The sequence below is a fragment of the Cryptotermes secundus genome, unplaced genomic scaffold (assembly GCF_002891405.2).
Source record: "Cryptotermes secundus unplaced genomic scaffold, Csec_1.0 scaffold1777, whole genome shotgun sequence".
Classification (NCBI taxonomy): Eukaryota; Metazoa; Arthropoda; class Insecta; order Blattodea; family Kalotermitidae; genus Cryptotermes; species Cryptotermes secundus.
This window is the reverse complement of record NW_019724777.1, coordinates 102,960-118,724: the sequence shown is the minus strand read 5'-3', so window position 1 is coordinate 118,724 and position 15,765 is coordinate 102,960. Positions and strand designations below refer to the sequence as shown.

Sequence of the window (15,765 nt, the reverse complement as noted above, 5' to 3'; positions counted from 1 at the left end):
AATAATAATAATAATAATAATAATAATAATAATAATAATAATAATAATAATAATATCTCCAGATGGACCTACATTCCTGCAGAAGCAATGGCTTACAGAGTATGTGGCAGAAGAGAGGCAATGTAAGTGAAGGCAGAGCAGGTTAAAGACACACATAATCCATTTCTGTGCTGGAGGCAGAGGTGAGTGACGTTCAGAAAAATGAAATACTGCCTCCATCTTCTTGGCTGAAGACTATGTCAAGCAGCAAATAGCATGTGGAGTAAGTCACATGAGGAAAACTGGTTCAGCTACAGCCAGAGAGAATGGGGTCTGCATCTGAACCGGTTTTCCGTGTCCCAGCTGTTTCCTTGGTGGTTTACTCTTCTACTCTGAAGATGAAGGCAGTACATCCCTCAGAAATGCCGGTGAACATCAAATGGGCTACACACTGACTCATCCCAGATGATGACACTTCCTCTAATCGAACACTGAAGTTCAGACACCACTGGACAGTGGAGTGGTCCTTATCCTCTCTCACAACTGACCTCAACCTCCTGTTCTTGGAGAGAATATCAGACTTCTTGAACTTCTGTCCACGGTGCACTGTGAAGGACTTAGCTTCTATCCTGTTGTAGATCTCCAGCTTCCTGTCCTCCTTCTCCTTCTCTGCAACTTGTGTGTCCACTTCTACCAGAATTTCCTGAACACAACACAGAGGTCACTGCTACTTCATTTAACCCAGTACAGGTATAAGCACATTTTCCAGATTGCATACAGCACAGTACACATCATGGATGGGTAAAACAGGTGGAAATAAAGCTCTGCTAATTCTTAACCCTTAGAGCTCACTGTTACCCATACGTACCACCTGCATTAAGATTAAAACAAAAATTCCCCATTTCTACATTATTTTTACCTGTTTCTTATAATTTTCACAATAAACAGTGTTAACTGATTGGTCTCTGTAATATGTTGCAGAACGTTCACTGTGAGCCAGCAAATGAGTACTAAAATATGATTTACATGAACTTCAGTCCCAAAGGGTTAACCTTTGCATTAGGAGCAGCTTCATTCTCAGGTAAAAAACTGGATAGACCCAGAATGTGGTCTGAACACAATGGTCCTGCTCCTACCAAGGTTCAAACCCCAGCCAGTGCTACAATCCAAGAAATTTCAACATGTATGAGGTAAAATACGAGGCACAAAGTTTTGGAAGGAGACAGGGATGTCTGTGGCTCTGCTCTGGTTCCTCACCTTGACGAGCGCTAAGGCCTTGGTGAACCTCTCCTGCTCGATCTTATTGTCTTTTGATGTCTTGATGAGGGGTTCGATGAGCAGTGGGTACTTAGTCAGCCTCTGTGTCACAAACAGGATACACTCAGGGATCCCCTTCTTCTTGAGGAGTGGGTTTGCCTGGCAGTGCTTCACAAACTCTGAGAACCGATGGTCATGCAGGTAGCTTTTGTAGATGTCAACAGCGTCTCTGTGCCGGCTGCAGAACTCCCCATATGCCGACTTGAGTTTCTGGGCACCGGAGCCACAGAACTGTTCCAGAAGGATGTCACTAAGTGTGTCCACTACAGGTGCCATTCTCTGACGCTGACGCAAGCGCTGCAGGAAATTCAAGTGGATGTCCGTCAGATCTGCCAGGCGTGGAAACATTCTCTCCAAATCCTTGCCCAGCTGGAAGTGCTTCTGCAGACCTTCTACAAACACCTAACAAAAAAGTAGGGAGCTGTCACAAATGGCTCATGTTGGCATACTGGCATAACAGCAACAGCATGGGATGGTTTTATTCACATGTGAAAACACAGTTCCTATCTGTCTCACTTCCAACCTCAACTCCTTCCTGTGAGAAAATAAAAAAAGTCACTTCGGTATGGGAAAACATATCACCACTGCTATCCATTGTTCCTATTAGCAACCTACGGCAAGAGATCTCAAATAATGTGAAGAGGAAATATTAACATCTGGCATTCCGACACAACATAATGTTCATGGGTGAAAGGCTTCTGACAGTAGACATTGATTAGTGAAATTACGATGTTGGAAGAACCCCCCCAATGCAGAACAGGAAAGTCTCCAAAGAATATGGATATGCTGTGCCATAGCTCAAGCGGTTAGTTGCTGGCTTCCCACCGCAGCAGCTCAGGTTTGATCCTGGGTCTGGTCAAGTGGGATTTGTGGTGGACAAAGTGGTGCTGGGGCAGGTTTTCTCTGGGTACTTCGGTTCCCCCAGCCAATCGTCATTCCACCAACTGCTCCACAATCACCCTCACCTATCATCTGGGGCTGGTACAATAGGCCAGAAGTGGCCGCAGTACAAGGGACTTAGTCGAACCCACTAGCAATAAAAAAAAACAGAATATGGAAATGCATCATGGACCAGAAGTCTCAGATGGAACTCAAAGAACCATCTTCACTATTGCAGTCACATGAATCTTCTCTGTAATGTCATGCTTAGGTAATCTAAGTTCACATGCAACAAGAAGCAATTTAGCCAGTGGGTTATGAGTCTTGCCATGTCATGGGATTGAATCACACCTTAATAATTTTTTTTACTGCTTGTAATTTTAAGTACATTACAAACACAGCACCATTATAACTGCTGCTACTGCTACCACTCAAGGAGAGATCTGACTAGAATAAATTCATGGATTTGAGGTTCTCACAGTGGTGACTGTGAAGCGTACATTTTTCTGGGATGTAATGCTGTACAGACTAGATGCTGTTACATCCCACACACAGTATTCTTTACGAAAAACACACTAGAAGGGCCAATGTTCTGCACAGTTGCTACATTCATAATTCTTGATTTAGAAAGATTATTCCATACAGAATTTGTATATTTATAAACTCCATACCAAATTTCATGCTTCCATTCAAAATGATTCATCAGTTTTTGCTGTAAAACTGAATGATGGATGAAAATTTTTACCATTTTTTTTTGACAGACATTCCAGGCAAAGTGGAAATTATCTTACAAAAGTCAATGTTCAATGAAGATGTAATACCACACAGACTGAGCCTCTATATGGCACTATGGTCAGTCCCACCCCACACGTATGTATGTCCAAAATGGCGTTACTAACTCACTGAAGGTAATTACAAAACATAAAATGTTAGGGTTGGCTCCAGTGATATGATATTCATACCAAATTTTGTGAAATTTGTCAATTGGTTCAAAAGCAAGATCTCAGTTTTCCACACCAGTGTTTATTAATACATGGACTTCTGAGATGTGGTACCATGTTGTCCGGTACACAGGGGCCAACACTTCAGAACACACAACTTCTACCATTCTTCCTTCAATACACTGGTTCCTATCTACCAGAGCATACAGTGTCACATCTCATAAGAGCATAATCGTAGGTTGGTCCAAATCTGAAAGGACGGGTGGATGGGCACACACACAGAAGATGGTGATCACAACAGCTTCGCTTTTTAAATGAGAAGGAAAGTAGGCTCAAAGCAGTCTTTTGGTAACCTCCCATGGCATAAACACATCCAAACTATCCAACTGCAGTTTCATGATGCAGTGCCCTCAGGCTCCCCTGCTACCTGTTGCCAGACATCTGCCACATGGTTTTACCTTACAAGGTTCTGTGAGGCCCATGACCAGAGCCCATACCTTCTGCATGACCCTGAGTGTGAGACAGTGGTGCTTCTCAGTCAGGATGAACTCATAAATGTGCTCCTGGCGTTTTATTTCCTTCTCTTTCAGTCTCTTTGTCACCTGAAACATTGCAACAATGTGAAAGCAAAACTCTCCATCTGCTTCAGTTTGAAGTTCTTTAAGCTACCTCCCAGGTACAGACTGTAGCACTGTGCAAGCTGAACAGTTTGCTGCTTCACATCACAACTAACATTTTTATTTAGAACTAAGTCTGATCCAAAATGGGCAGCACTAACAATCACTCTATACGGAATACCATATTGGAGCATGACATGTTATATAATATACCATACATCATTCTGTATTGTACTTGTATAGATCAAATTCTGTAATTACATCTCTACGTGAAGATCAAAAATTAAATATTTCCAGGCCGATATTTAACACAGCAATTCTGGAAACCATCTTATGCTCATTTTTCAAAAGGGAAGGTGTGTCTGCAGTACCAACACAGGCGTCAACTTGTAAGCATAAATGCAGCAAATATACAGAATCAGGTTCTGAACGTCACTACATTCATGTGACTTGAGTGACACTGTGGCCATGCACGAGGCAATTCACTGCATCATGGATGTCACTGAATGCAGCACACCACTCACACACCTGCGTTCTTGACAGTATTTCCTCAGTGAATACTGACTGGTTCTGAGCAAGCCTTCTTAAACCAAAAATCTGATTACATATTGTGGCTCTATCTTCATACTAACTTCATTTTGTGGTACAGCACGATGAGTAAACAGACACATGCAAGTGTGGATTGTATGCAGAGGAGAAATATATAAAATGATGAGGCAAAAATGACACTAACCCACCAATGTTTACACAATACAATGAGAACTCAAGGTCAAATCTGAACCACCTGTTTACTCTGTCACATGTGGAGCAAAATTTTGAACAAAACCTGTGGCCAAAAACACATAGCTGCACTACAAAACTAACCTCCTTTCCCACTGTTGGGGTCCATGAGTCTGGCTCCTCAACCTGCAGACCAAGTGAAGGGTCTGTCTCCAAGTCATCTGCAGTTATGGGATCTGAAGCAGAGGCACAACATGACACTTACAAGAGCAACAAGATCTGGCATGGCAAGTAAGTTACATCTGATATGGCACCGCTAATGACACAACAGCAATGACATCTGATACGATACAGCAAGTGATAGTAACAGTAGCGAGATCGGACAGTTATAATATCAATGCTTACCTTCTCCCAGGAATTCAAATCTGTCTTGTGATCCGTCGTCAGAGAAACTGAAAGTAATAATAAAAACCTCAAGTTACTGTACAGGTATCAGTTCACTGTGTGGAAAGTTGGAATCCAAAATATTCCATGTGACTGTTCTCTTCACTCCCTGGCTGTATCACAAGAGGCACTGCAGCTTAACTGAATCTGAGCCATTTTTGCCTTTCCCAGTAATGATACAGAACTCCAACATCAATAAATCATCAAAACAACACACAGTATCTTTGCAACATCTCTATTATTAAAAAATAAACGAATGGTAAAAGGTCAGACTTACTTTGTTCCTTCATGGAGCGAGCCATCTCCCTCCTTCTCTTCGTTGATGATCTGACTGCAAGAGCAAACAATAAAATCACCATCGCACTGTGCCAATTGAACACCACAGACATGGCTACTTCAATTTAAACTTAGTTTTATGATTACACCCACATGCAAGTGCATAGAAGGAAAATGGAAAACTGCAGAATGTAGCAGGAAAGGAGGATGCAGTCAGAAAGCACCATGCTGAAGCTCTGTACACATCAACAATCCAGTCTGTACACTGTTTAGCAAAACCAAACTGACATCCAAAGGCTCACATATCCCTCAAGTTAACCTTTCATTACTTCACCTCATCAGAAACTTCTCTATACTCTCTGTGCAGAGAATATGAGGCCACACTCCTGCTATGAAATGACTGTCCTCTTTCCACCAAAACTCCAAAGCTCTCAATGTATCTCTTCATCATCTAGTTCTCTTTAATCCTTTCATAATCAAAACATAAACATGTGTGTCTCAGTATAGCCTATTTCTACTACTATGGCTCAAACGGCTCATTAGTGGATTACATAAATCTGTTGCCTTTCTTCAGTTCTCCATACCAGAATGATAATTACAGTAGTCAATTTGCATATCCCTGGTTACATTTTAAATCACTGGTTTGCAACGTGCAGCTCAAAAAGCTGTCCATTCTGTTTCCTATGACTGAACATCAGACAAGGAAATATTAATTCAGACCTGTAAGCTTTTGTGCCATAACATGCAAAAAAACACCATACCAAGAAGCAAACAGCTGCCAAAGTAATGTGAAACTAAGACACACTGATTTATCTTTCTTTGGTTGATGAAGCTTCAGAATTCCCTGCCTGATGATACCCGTGAAGGTCTCGTGTTTCAGCTTTGCCACACTGCAGCACTAGGCGAACTTCATTCACCTTGTGTATGAACCAAAACAAGAGACTGGGAACCACTGCTTCATACATAAACTGTGCGGGTAACAAACCAAGTGAAGCAAGATGAAGCTGGCTACAAAGAACAGGGGTAACAGGACCCCCAAGCGATATAAAGTTTTGTGATACAATGTTTAAGGTTTGCAAGTAAAACAAGCACAACTATGCTCTGTACTGCTTGAACTCAAGAAGACTGCAATAAACACAAACCATAAAAATAAACAGAAGAAACTGAACAATATTATGCGTCAAGAACAAAATAACTTCTTAGAATACTAAACACAAAATAATCAGTGGAACCTCACCATCAGCGCGCAACACCAAGTCATCATCACAGTGCCTCAACACAAGAACACATAAGTGTGTTTGTGTGATGCAACAAGCAACATCACTTCCAACTGTGAGCAGCTATCAGGCAGCATGTGCTATACTGGCAATTGTACTCTGTACAATTTTGTTCTGATTTCATTTTAACGTATCCACTAAATAAAAAATAATTACAATGGTTTGAAAATTGGAAACAGGCAGGTGGTTCAGATGTGACCAATATCATCCACCACTTCTTCTTGTAAACAAAGATGCAGCATCAAAGTCATTTCAGCTGTCCCTTCTTCAGGTATTAGCCATACTTATGCTCATGTGTTCAGTCATCACAAGAAGTTGGTAAGAGAGCACAGCAGCCAGTCATGTGTAATCAAATACTTGGTGAAAGAAGGGGTGAAACGAAGAACTTAAAACAGTACAGTCCGAGGAAGACGCACTGTAAAAAAACAGGTGTATCAGGGGTTGGCAACCTCCTCCTGATGGCTGCAGACACTGGTCAATCACATGAACATTAACAAAGCTGAATTGCTTATTCTGCACATCACTGCATATCTGTACATTAAATCTTACAAGTGAATGCTAGTGCTGGTAGCACTGAAACATTCACAACCATCTTTGTTTTCAAGAAGTGACTGAAAGATGGGTTTCAAAGATGCTGCCAAGTCACACATAAACCATCTTCACATTTGGACTCAAGAAGGATGAAGTAAGCTACATATTTATGACATTACATAATGCGAAACTCTGCAATTTATTTGGGTCTAGTGTTGATTGGGTACTGAAATCAAAGCATTAAGATGGGCTGAACCTGTGGCAGCGACTGGCGGACAAGTGCATGCAAAATTTTGATGGAGATCAGTGGAGGAGTAGGCAGATGGAAAAGATGGGAAAATAACTTTAAGCTGGAACTGATTCAGGATTTTATGGAACAGTGCTGGGCCTGTGGATCCTGTTGCAAGAGAGTTATTTAGCTGTTTAACTCCTCAAAAACCTACCTTCTTTCTTGTAAACATATTTTTTAGTCATACTGACAAATTTACTATGCATTATTTCATTAAAAATTCTTAGCAATCATTCTGAGAATAAAAACAGTGCAATTCTGTGCAAATACCTTAATTAGCATGTGAGGTTCATGGACCTGTGCTACTGGCCTGCACTGGGTAGCCAACAGCCACAGCTCAAGCTATGGAAGCACAGGCAGATGAGGCAAAGCAGAAACGCATGACTTTCACATTCAGTGCAAACGAACTGTGAAGTGGGCCTGGTTCCCTACACTGATATTCAAATATACAAGCAAACATGTCTGAAAGATAGGACAACTTGAATGACTTCCTACTGAAAGTCTACATTTCAAGACCTAGACACCTTGTGTGGTACTGTCACAGGCCCTGTCCAAGACAATACATAAAAGAGTAGTAACATGAATAACAAATTCATCACAGTTCACTTGCATTGTTACGGCTTCCAACAAGGGAGAGAAGGGGAAAGAAGACAAGAGAACAGAGGACAGCAAGAATGAGACAAGAAGAGCTGCCTGCAACTTACTTCACCCCAAGCTTAGTGGCGACGCGCCTCCACGGAGAGTAGTAGCAGCCAATCCTCCTAGCAGGGGGGTGTGTGTGCGAGGGGCAGAGTGGGCGTGGGGCGGAAAGCAACAGATTAGCAAGGGGGCACAAGGCCTCAGCTTGTTGGAGCCATTTGCTAACATGTGTCTTGCTTTCTTAGGTCAAACTGTTTTCACCAGACTTGATTTACTCAGTGTTGGTGTTTCTGCTTTATGTGATCACATTTATTTTCTGAATATCAACTGTAACAGTAACTGTAACTTTCTGAGTTACTAGTGAAAATATCTTTGCCATTATGGGGTGTGTGTGAAGCAAAAGACACATCTTGCAAACCTACCCAAAGCAAATGCCACTGGCTGTTATGTTTCAATGCAACTCACCAGATTTCATGCTGCTCACCCTATCGGTTAATTTGGGTCTCATGCACGACGCAACACACATGACACACTACACCACTCATTCTCACTTTCAGACCATGCAGTCAGTTTCCTGAAGGGACCACACAGCAACTACTGCATCTACTTTTGTGTTGATTCCTATTTTTCTCACGCTTCGATCTCTAGCTTATAACAGAAGTGTCCATTCAAAATTGCCAATAGACCTGCACATTTGTACTGTATAGGGCTACTTAGTCATGGTGGGACATGTTGGTTCAGGGATTATAGTCTTCTGGTATGTGAAGCTGTAGTGTCAGGTACAGAGGGGCCAATAATTGCTGGGGCTTCCTATCTCTGTCTTCTACATGAGTATGGAGGCAGGACAGTGGTAACCATCTACTGACATCACAGCCTGGAAGACCATAAGCTTAACATATACTGCCTTGAGGACCTCAAATCTCATATGTGGGGATCCAGGTTTCTGTTGATGCTGAAATCCGGTTCCCTACAACATCTGTATGTTTCACAGTGACTGAAAGGAACCAAATCTTCGTGGGTGACCAGCCATGTCAACTTGGAGCAGAAGTCGAAGTAAGTGTTTCAGAGATCTTTACTGCCCAGGTGAGGGGCAAGTTTTCCAAAATGCTGGAATTGTGTTATGAACTGATGCAGCTGGTCAGTTGAGAATGTGTTACCCCTCACAGACATCTTCTGACATGAACAGTGATGTATGGCAGTTTAATTTCTTTAAGCAGCTGAACTGTCACGTTACCCACTAAGCGACCTGTCCTTTACTACAAAACAAACAAGAGCAATAAAAGATGTGTACATGTGAACTGACAGTAGCAGCTCTGTGCCTCATGACACTATAAAAGAGCACATGGCTATACAAGACAGAGCACTGATGACCAGGACAAAGTGACAGCTGGCATAAACAAAAAGTAACCACATGTCTGTGTGTGTGTGTGTGTGTGAGAGAGAGAGAGACAGTGAGTGAGTGAGGGGGTGGGTGAGAGAGAGAGATAAGAACAAGGGATAGATGAGAGAAAAGCACTGTATGGACATCTTAACACCAATAGACCAAGCAATCTTCATGACTGAAGCTGTTCTATTACTTGTCTGCATATGAATGTTTTCCATTAGAGTGATAATATAAAGAGTCAACAATTTCCAGCTGCCTAGATATTGGAAAGTTACAATTAACCTTTTATATTACTTTTCCACATGTTTTGGAAGGGGTACGTAGCTGCAGACAGTGTGTACAAAGATGTGAGAACTGGGATTTCATACATTCTGCATCTCAGCAATGGTTGGCTTCAATCTCTAGGGAATGGGGTTCCTGGTAGCCAGTCTACAAGAGGCCAGGTGGTTCCTAAAGTCTTTCTAAATTTGGCAGGTATAAAGTCTATACTGGCAACACACTGGCCTACTACATCAGTACATTGACTTCAACATCTTGTCTTATTTAATTCTCACTAAGGCTCAACGAATGTTGGTCACTCAAGTCTGTAAGTGATATGGCCAATATGGCCGAAGGGGATTCATAAAACTCTGTTCTGAGGCAAGGCTCTGTCATCTATCTCTTGTACTACTCAAAGATTGCTTAGTCACCAACCAATATAATCATGCAGGTTCACAATCTGTGAGATTGTCCATGATGTGATGTATAACACAACACATCATGTGATGTGACTTACCAGAAATTAAGCAACAATATAATTAAATATCCAAACTCAGCAGCAAATAAAATAAGCAAGGATGTTGGCATTGCAATATACAGGCTGCATTTCATATGGAATGCTGGTCAAACGAACAGAATGATTATGAGGTTATGTGGGGAAAATATTAAGAATTCTACCAGCCTGTGTATGGAAATAATCTTGTACATAAAAGACACCGTAAACAAGCAAAATTAGGCATATTCATTCTATCCCCAACACACACACAAGAGTATGGATATGAATATGTAAACTTTATTTTCAAGCTCAGCAGAGAAGTGGCACCTCTAGAACAGTTCTCAAGGGTACTGATAATAGTGTGTTACTGATTATCATAAGGGCAGGTACCTGGACTTTGTCAATCACCTCATTCCAAACAGAATATAGTTCAGAAACTGGGTCTGCTTCTGCCCTCTGGTGAAAAGGTGGAGACACCACTGATTGTGACTGGGTCTGTCTAACAATCCCACATCAGTGGGTGCCTCCTCCCCATTCAGCCAAGAATGTAAACAGATCCAGTTTCTGATACAGTGTGCTCTGTTTGGAAGCCTATGAGATGGGTAAAGTCCAGAAACCCAATAATAATAAGGGTAATTATAACGCTTACAGAAATTCATTGATACATGTCACAAGGAGACAGAGTGAAGCTGCTTTCCTGTTACAGTGGGTTCATTTCACCTGCAAACCCTGTCATAAATCAGACAATGTTTCCTTACAAACAAGCTGTCATAATTGGTACTTACATTTCTGACCACAGGAGACGAATCTACTTTTCAGAAAAAAGCAAGATGTATGGAATTCAATAAAATTCAACAGAACATAATGTCCAGGTACATGTTTGAATCATCTAGTCACAAATGAATGCATCATAAACATGAAATACACACCACCTGCTGACAGTACAAGCAAAAGGGCCTCACACCTCCATCCCTCTACATGTGCACACCACTAAGTTCTGAACATGACAATGAAAGAAGCCACTGATGTCAGGCCAGTAAACTTACCTACTGCTGCTGCTGGCCTGCATATGCCCTGGCTGTGACGTAGAACCTCTCTTGGCAGACGTCTGTTTTGTCGCTGGGAACATGGTGCCTCTGGGTGCATTCTGCAAACACAAGGCAGACACAAGATGACATCAAAGAGTGACTCATGATCACCCATGCTTTTATATCTGTAACTGCCAACAGATGGCACAGAAATCCCTTGCACTTGAATCTCAATAGTGGTCCCACTACATCCCCACCCCCGCATTATCTAGTTTTCAGAATACTGGACAACTGACACAGTCCAAAAACCCAGTGAATCTGAGCAACATCCTGCTGAAATGCTGATGGTGGGGTGTGATACTCTCTGGTTCACACAAACCAGAAAGGGGCAGAAATTGGGAAGTCTCCAGCACAGTCATTCCCACCATATATATATGCAACTTGTTTCCATGGCACCAGCAACAGGATCCCTCAAAATTACAAATTATCAAACCAAGCAACAGAAAGTTTCTGTTTCACAACATCTAGAACAGGTCAATTAGGCCCAAATACCGGTGAGGATGGTAATGAAGAATTTCTGGAAATGATACAACTTCTCTGAAAGTATCTCATGGCAAGCTAACCATTTGTAAACCAAGAAATTCCTTATATTTTATGGAGTATGAACATTCATTACCATGATCACAAGAGCCTGCCACTCATTCCTACCAAAGTTTTCTCAAGTTAAGTTGAAGTCTTTACTAACAATATCACAATGGTCCAACAGAACTTGACAGGAATGATGTGATGTTTGCTTAGGACACTCTGCAGCCATATTGCGATATGCAGACCCACTCACTGCCAAGTAACAGCTATGTAAACAGGTGACAGTACAATATACATTGCTGGGGAACAGCTCTATGAACGCACTGTTTCCCCGGCAATGTGAGAACACGCAATTATACGAGGTGCTATCAGAAAGTTCCCAGACTGTTGTTGTTGCTGTTGTGACTACCTCGGTGAAAGGAAATGAGAGAGGAGGCCAAGGTCACACTTCTCAAAGCCTATTGCATCAGTCTGCTATGTGACATCACACTGTTTTTACACGAGTGCTTTTTCAACTTCATGTTTCACTGTGTCTGCGATGGATGGCAAAATCAAGCAATGTGTCTGCATCAAGTTTTGCATGAAGATCAGTAAATCTGCTACCGAAACCCCTGAACTGCTTCGTGAGGCGTTTGGAGAACATTCTTTAGGCCGGACAGTGGTTTCTGAATGGCATTCACGTTTCAAGGCTGGTTGAGTGTCACCTGAAGATGATGAACGTTCAGTGCAAGCAAGCACCCGCAAAATGACAGAAAATGTTGAAAAAATTTGAGAACTCATCGATGAAGACCATCACCAAACAATCCATTAGCTCAGAGACACCGTTGGGATCAGGTATGGAGTTTGCCAGGAGATGTTAAAAGAAAATTTGAACATGTGCCTCACTTCTGCGAAGTTTGTACCCAAATTCTTGACAAATGATTGAAAGCAGCAGCACATAAACATGTCTTTGAATTATGAGAGAAGGCTAATGAGGGCCCAACTTCTATTTCTAAGATCATAATGGGTGATGAAAGTTTGATTTACAGTTTATGAACCAGAAACAAAGCAACAACTGTCACAGTGGAAGAGCCCAGTCACCAAGAGCAAAAAAGGAGCAGCAGTTCTGGAGTTCAACAAAGAGCATGCTCATTACTTTTTTCAGTGTGAAGAGGACTGTTCACCATGAATTTGTTCCTCCTAACACTACGGTCAACTCTAACTTTTACTGTGATGTTTTGAGAGGCCAGTGAGAAAATGTGCAATGAAAAAACTTTAATTTTGGAGCAACCACAACTGGCTCCTTCATCACGACAATGTGCTCACCCACACATCCCTGAAAACCACAGAGTTTGACTTGCTGGACTTAGCCCCCTGTGATTTCACTTTGTTTCCCAAATTCAAAATGAAACTGAAGAGGCGACGTTTTGAAACCGTGTCTGACAGCCAAAGGGAATCGCAAGCTGTACTCAACAGGATTAAGGAAAATGATTTCCACAGTGCTTTGAAGTGCGGAAAAAAATGATGGGATTGCTGTATACGTTCCCAAGGAGAATGTTTTGAAGGATATGGCAGCCAAAATTGAGTAAGTTAAGCCAGTGTTTCTTTTTTTATTTAGTCCAGGAACTTTCTGACAGCACCTCGTACAAGACACATTTTCTGTGCAGTCTGTACCAGGGCCGTATAATGAGGACTACTAGTTCAGCTGCGTTGCAGTTGCGAGAAGTGAGAAGTTGGTAGCTGAGGCCTAGGACAATGTGGGAACCCAGAGGAAGGGGAATGTCTGCCATTGGAAGTCACCATCAAGCAATGCCTAGCAAAGACTGAGAAGACTTTATGTGTTCTGTAGTTACAGTGATCTGTGGAGTGTGTAACTCAGACTGTTGGAGTTATTTGTAGTTACAAATGCAAGTTACAAGTGTCCAACAGATCCGATTACCAATCCAAATACCATCCATAGTCACATTCAGTCACGCAACAATATGATTGCAATCTCAAGACCTGAAGCTCTTCGCACATACATGCAAGACAGGAACAAAACCCATTACTCATATATGATGTGGTTAGGAGTTGCTAAAGCAACACTGTATGCGAGACTTGGGATTGTCACAACAGTGACTATTAAGAGTATTACCTTCTTGGATATGACAATTTGCAGTCCAGTAGAAGCTCACTGATGTTCCAGAATATACTGTCCACTTTATTTGTTTGGTTTACCCTTTGACCCTGAAGTTGGAGCCAGTATGTTCCTCTGAAATATCAAAGAACTACCAGAATGCATGGTGTCACATCCCAAAAGATAGCTTCAATGGAGTATGAATCCTTACCTTTGATAACTTTGGCTTGTTGCAGTCCATGATGTGGTCCTTACAGGAGTTCTGATGGACAGTCGTTGCACAATCTAAACAGACGGCAAACATGGCAATGAGTAACTGGGTCAACACAAACGGAATGCACACACACATACACTGATGCCAGCAAAAGTGAGTCTTACTTTCACAATAGAGTGCCGGTTTGTTGGTGAGCGGCTTTGAGCACCAGTCACAAGCATGCGCCGACCCATAGCAGGCCGACACCCACTGGTGGGGAACCTTCTTCACCTTGTCCTAGCAACAGAATTAGAAAATGAATTATCTGTGATTCTGCAGTGACCAATGACTGCAGACAAAAAACTACTGTTCACAAAAATAATTAATCCTTTAAAGAACAGCAATCATATACAACCTTCATCCATAAAGTTTTCAGACTGCGTCTGTAAAAAATACAAACTTCAACTTATTAACTAATGGTTCATGTCCCCTTCAAAGCAGTCCCCTCCACAGTCAATATATTGTTGCCAGCGTTTCAGAGAGTCCCGGAAACAGCTGGTGAATGCCTCTTTCGGAATGACTTGATATTCTCATGTTGCCATCCTTTTAGCATTTTTTCAATCATGGAAACAGAAAAAAAATAGTATGATGAGAGGTCAGGGGAATATGGGGGATGTTGAAGCATAGTAATGTTGTGTTTAGCAAGAAATCTGTTGACATTTAAAGCTGTGTGTAGTCATGCAACGTCATGCAAAAAAGTGCACTGTCTGGATGCCCATAGGTCAGGACAATGATGTCGAAGTGACTCGTGCATATGCCTGAGTATGGAGATGTAAACCTCTTGGTAGATTCTTTGCCCTTGTGGAACAATACCCTTGGCATTGACAAAAAAAACGATTATCATAGTCTTCATTTTCAATGGCTGCCACCTCACTTTCTTTGATGCTGGTGAACCCGTTGACTGCCATTTGCTGCTTTGCCTCTTCGTCTGAAAGTCATACAGGAAACACCATGATTCATCCTCAGCAATGATAATGACGATTGTGGCATCATTCTGTGCCTTGCATAACAAATCAGCACAAATTGAAGGTCACATCTCCTTCTGATCCTGAGTGAGTGCATGCAGGACTAGCCTCGCACTGAGTTTTCATTTACCCAAGCCCTTTTGCAGAATATGGTGGTAGGCTGACTTACTGTTAGCCCTGAATATTAATTCAGGGCATCAGCTAACATGCACACTGTTAACAGTACAGTCTTCCCCATATCATTCCTCCTATGCAAACCACGTTGTCTTCATTCCAGGAACTTGAAGGCTGGCCTGACCTTGTGCCATCCTCCACTGACACTCTGCCCAACACGAATCACCTATGCCACTCAAATGCTCGCGCCAGAGATAAAGCTTCATCGCCGTACGCATCACGCAGAAGCTGCAATGTCTCTGTGGCTGTCTTGTCCAGCTTCACACAAAAGTTGATGTTAACTTGGTGTTCAAACAGAATGTTCATTCTTCTCACAGCACAAATCTGCAAATGACAACTAACACGGGTTTCTCTGCTGCACCCTGCCGCCTAACAGAAGTGAAGTGAACTAACATCAATAACACAGGAGTCATAAAATGTCCCATATTTAAAACACCTTTTCCTGGTATTGCCCAGCATCTACCTAAGCTGAGATATTAAATCTTTCTCAGAACTGAACCGTGCAACGGTTCTTCTCCGTGAAGTTCCTTGGAGCCCCCCCCCGAAACGCCAGGATGCGAGCTGTTCCTCCTTCTTTCCACTTAAAGTCCTAGCTGACGTCAGGTCAGCTGACCTTGT

At 42.1% G+C, this 15,765-nt stretch overlaps 1 protein-coding gene across 7 annotated transcripts in view; it reads right to left on the bottom strand.

The window, feature by feature from the left end:
- LOC111863069 (rho guanine nucleotide exchange factor 18) overlaps window positions 1-15,765 on the bottom strand; it is a 64,248-nt gene that overhangs the window by 13,752 nt on the left and 34,731 nt on the right. For 6 of the 7 annotated variants that reach the window (XM_033750909.1, XM_023849040.2, XM_023849039.2 and 3 more), the window contains 10 exons: window positions 14,134-14,245; window positions 13,967-14,040; window positions 11,094-11,194; window positions 7,975-8,031; window positions 5,175-5,228; window positions 4,859-4,905; window positions 4,598-4,689; window positions 3,614-3,718; window positions 1,237-1,698; window positions 528-682 (listed from right to left, as the gene is read on the bottom strand). In XM_033750909.1, coding sequence (XP_033606800.1) covers window positions 528-682; window positions 1,237-1,698; window positions 3,614-3,718; window positions 4,598-4,689; window positions 4,859-4,905; window positions 5,175-5,228; window positions 7,975-8,031; window positions 11,094-11,194; window positions 13,967-14,040; window positions 14,134-14,245 — 1,259 coding nt within the window. The remainder of the gene's footprint in view (window positions 1-527; window positions 683-1,236; window positions 1,699-3,613; window positions 3,719-4,597; window positions 4,690-4,858; window positions 4,906-5,174; window positions 5,229-7,974; window positions 8,032-11,093; window positions 11,195-13,966; window positions 14,041-14,133; window positions 14,246-15,765) is intronic. The other variant, XM_023849041.2, reaches the window with a different exon arrangement.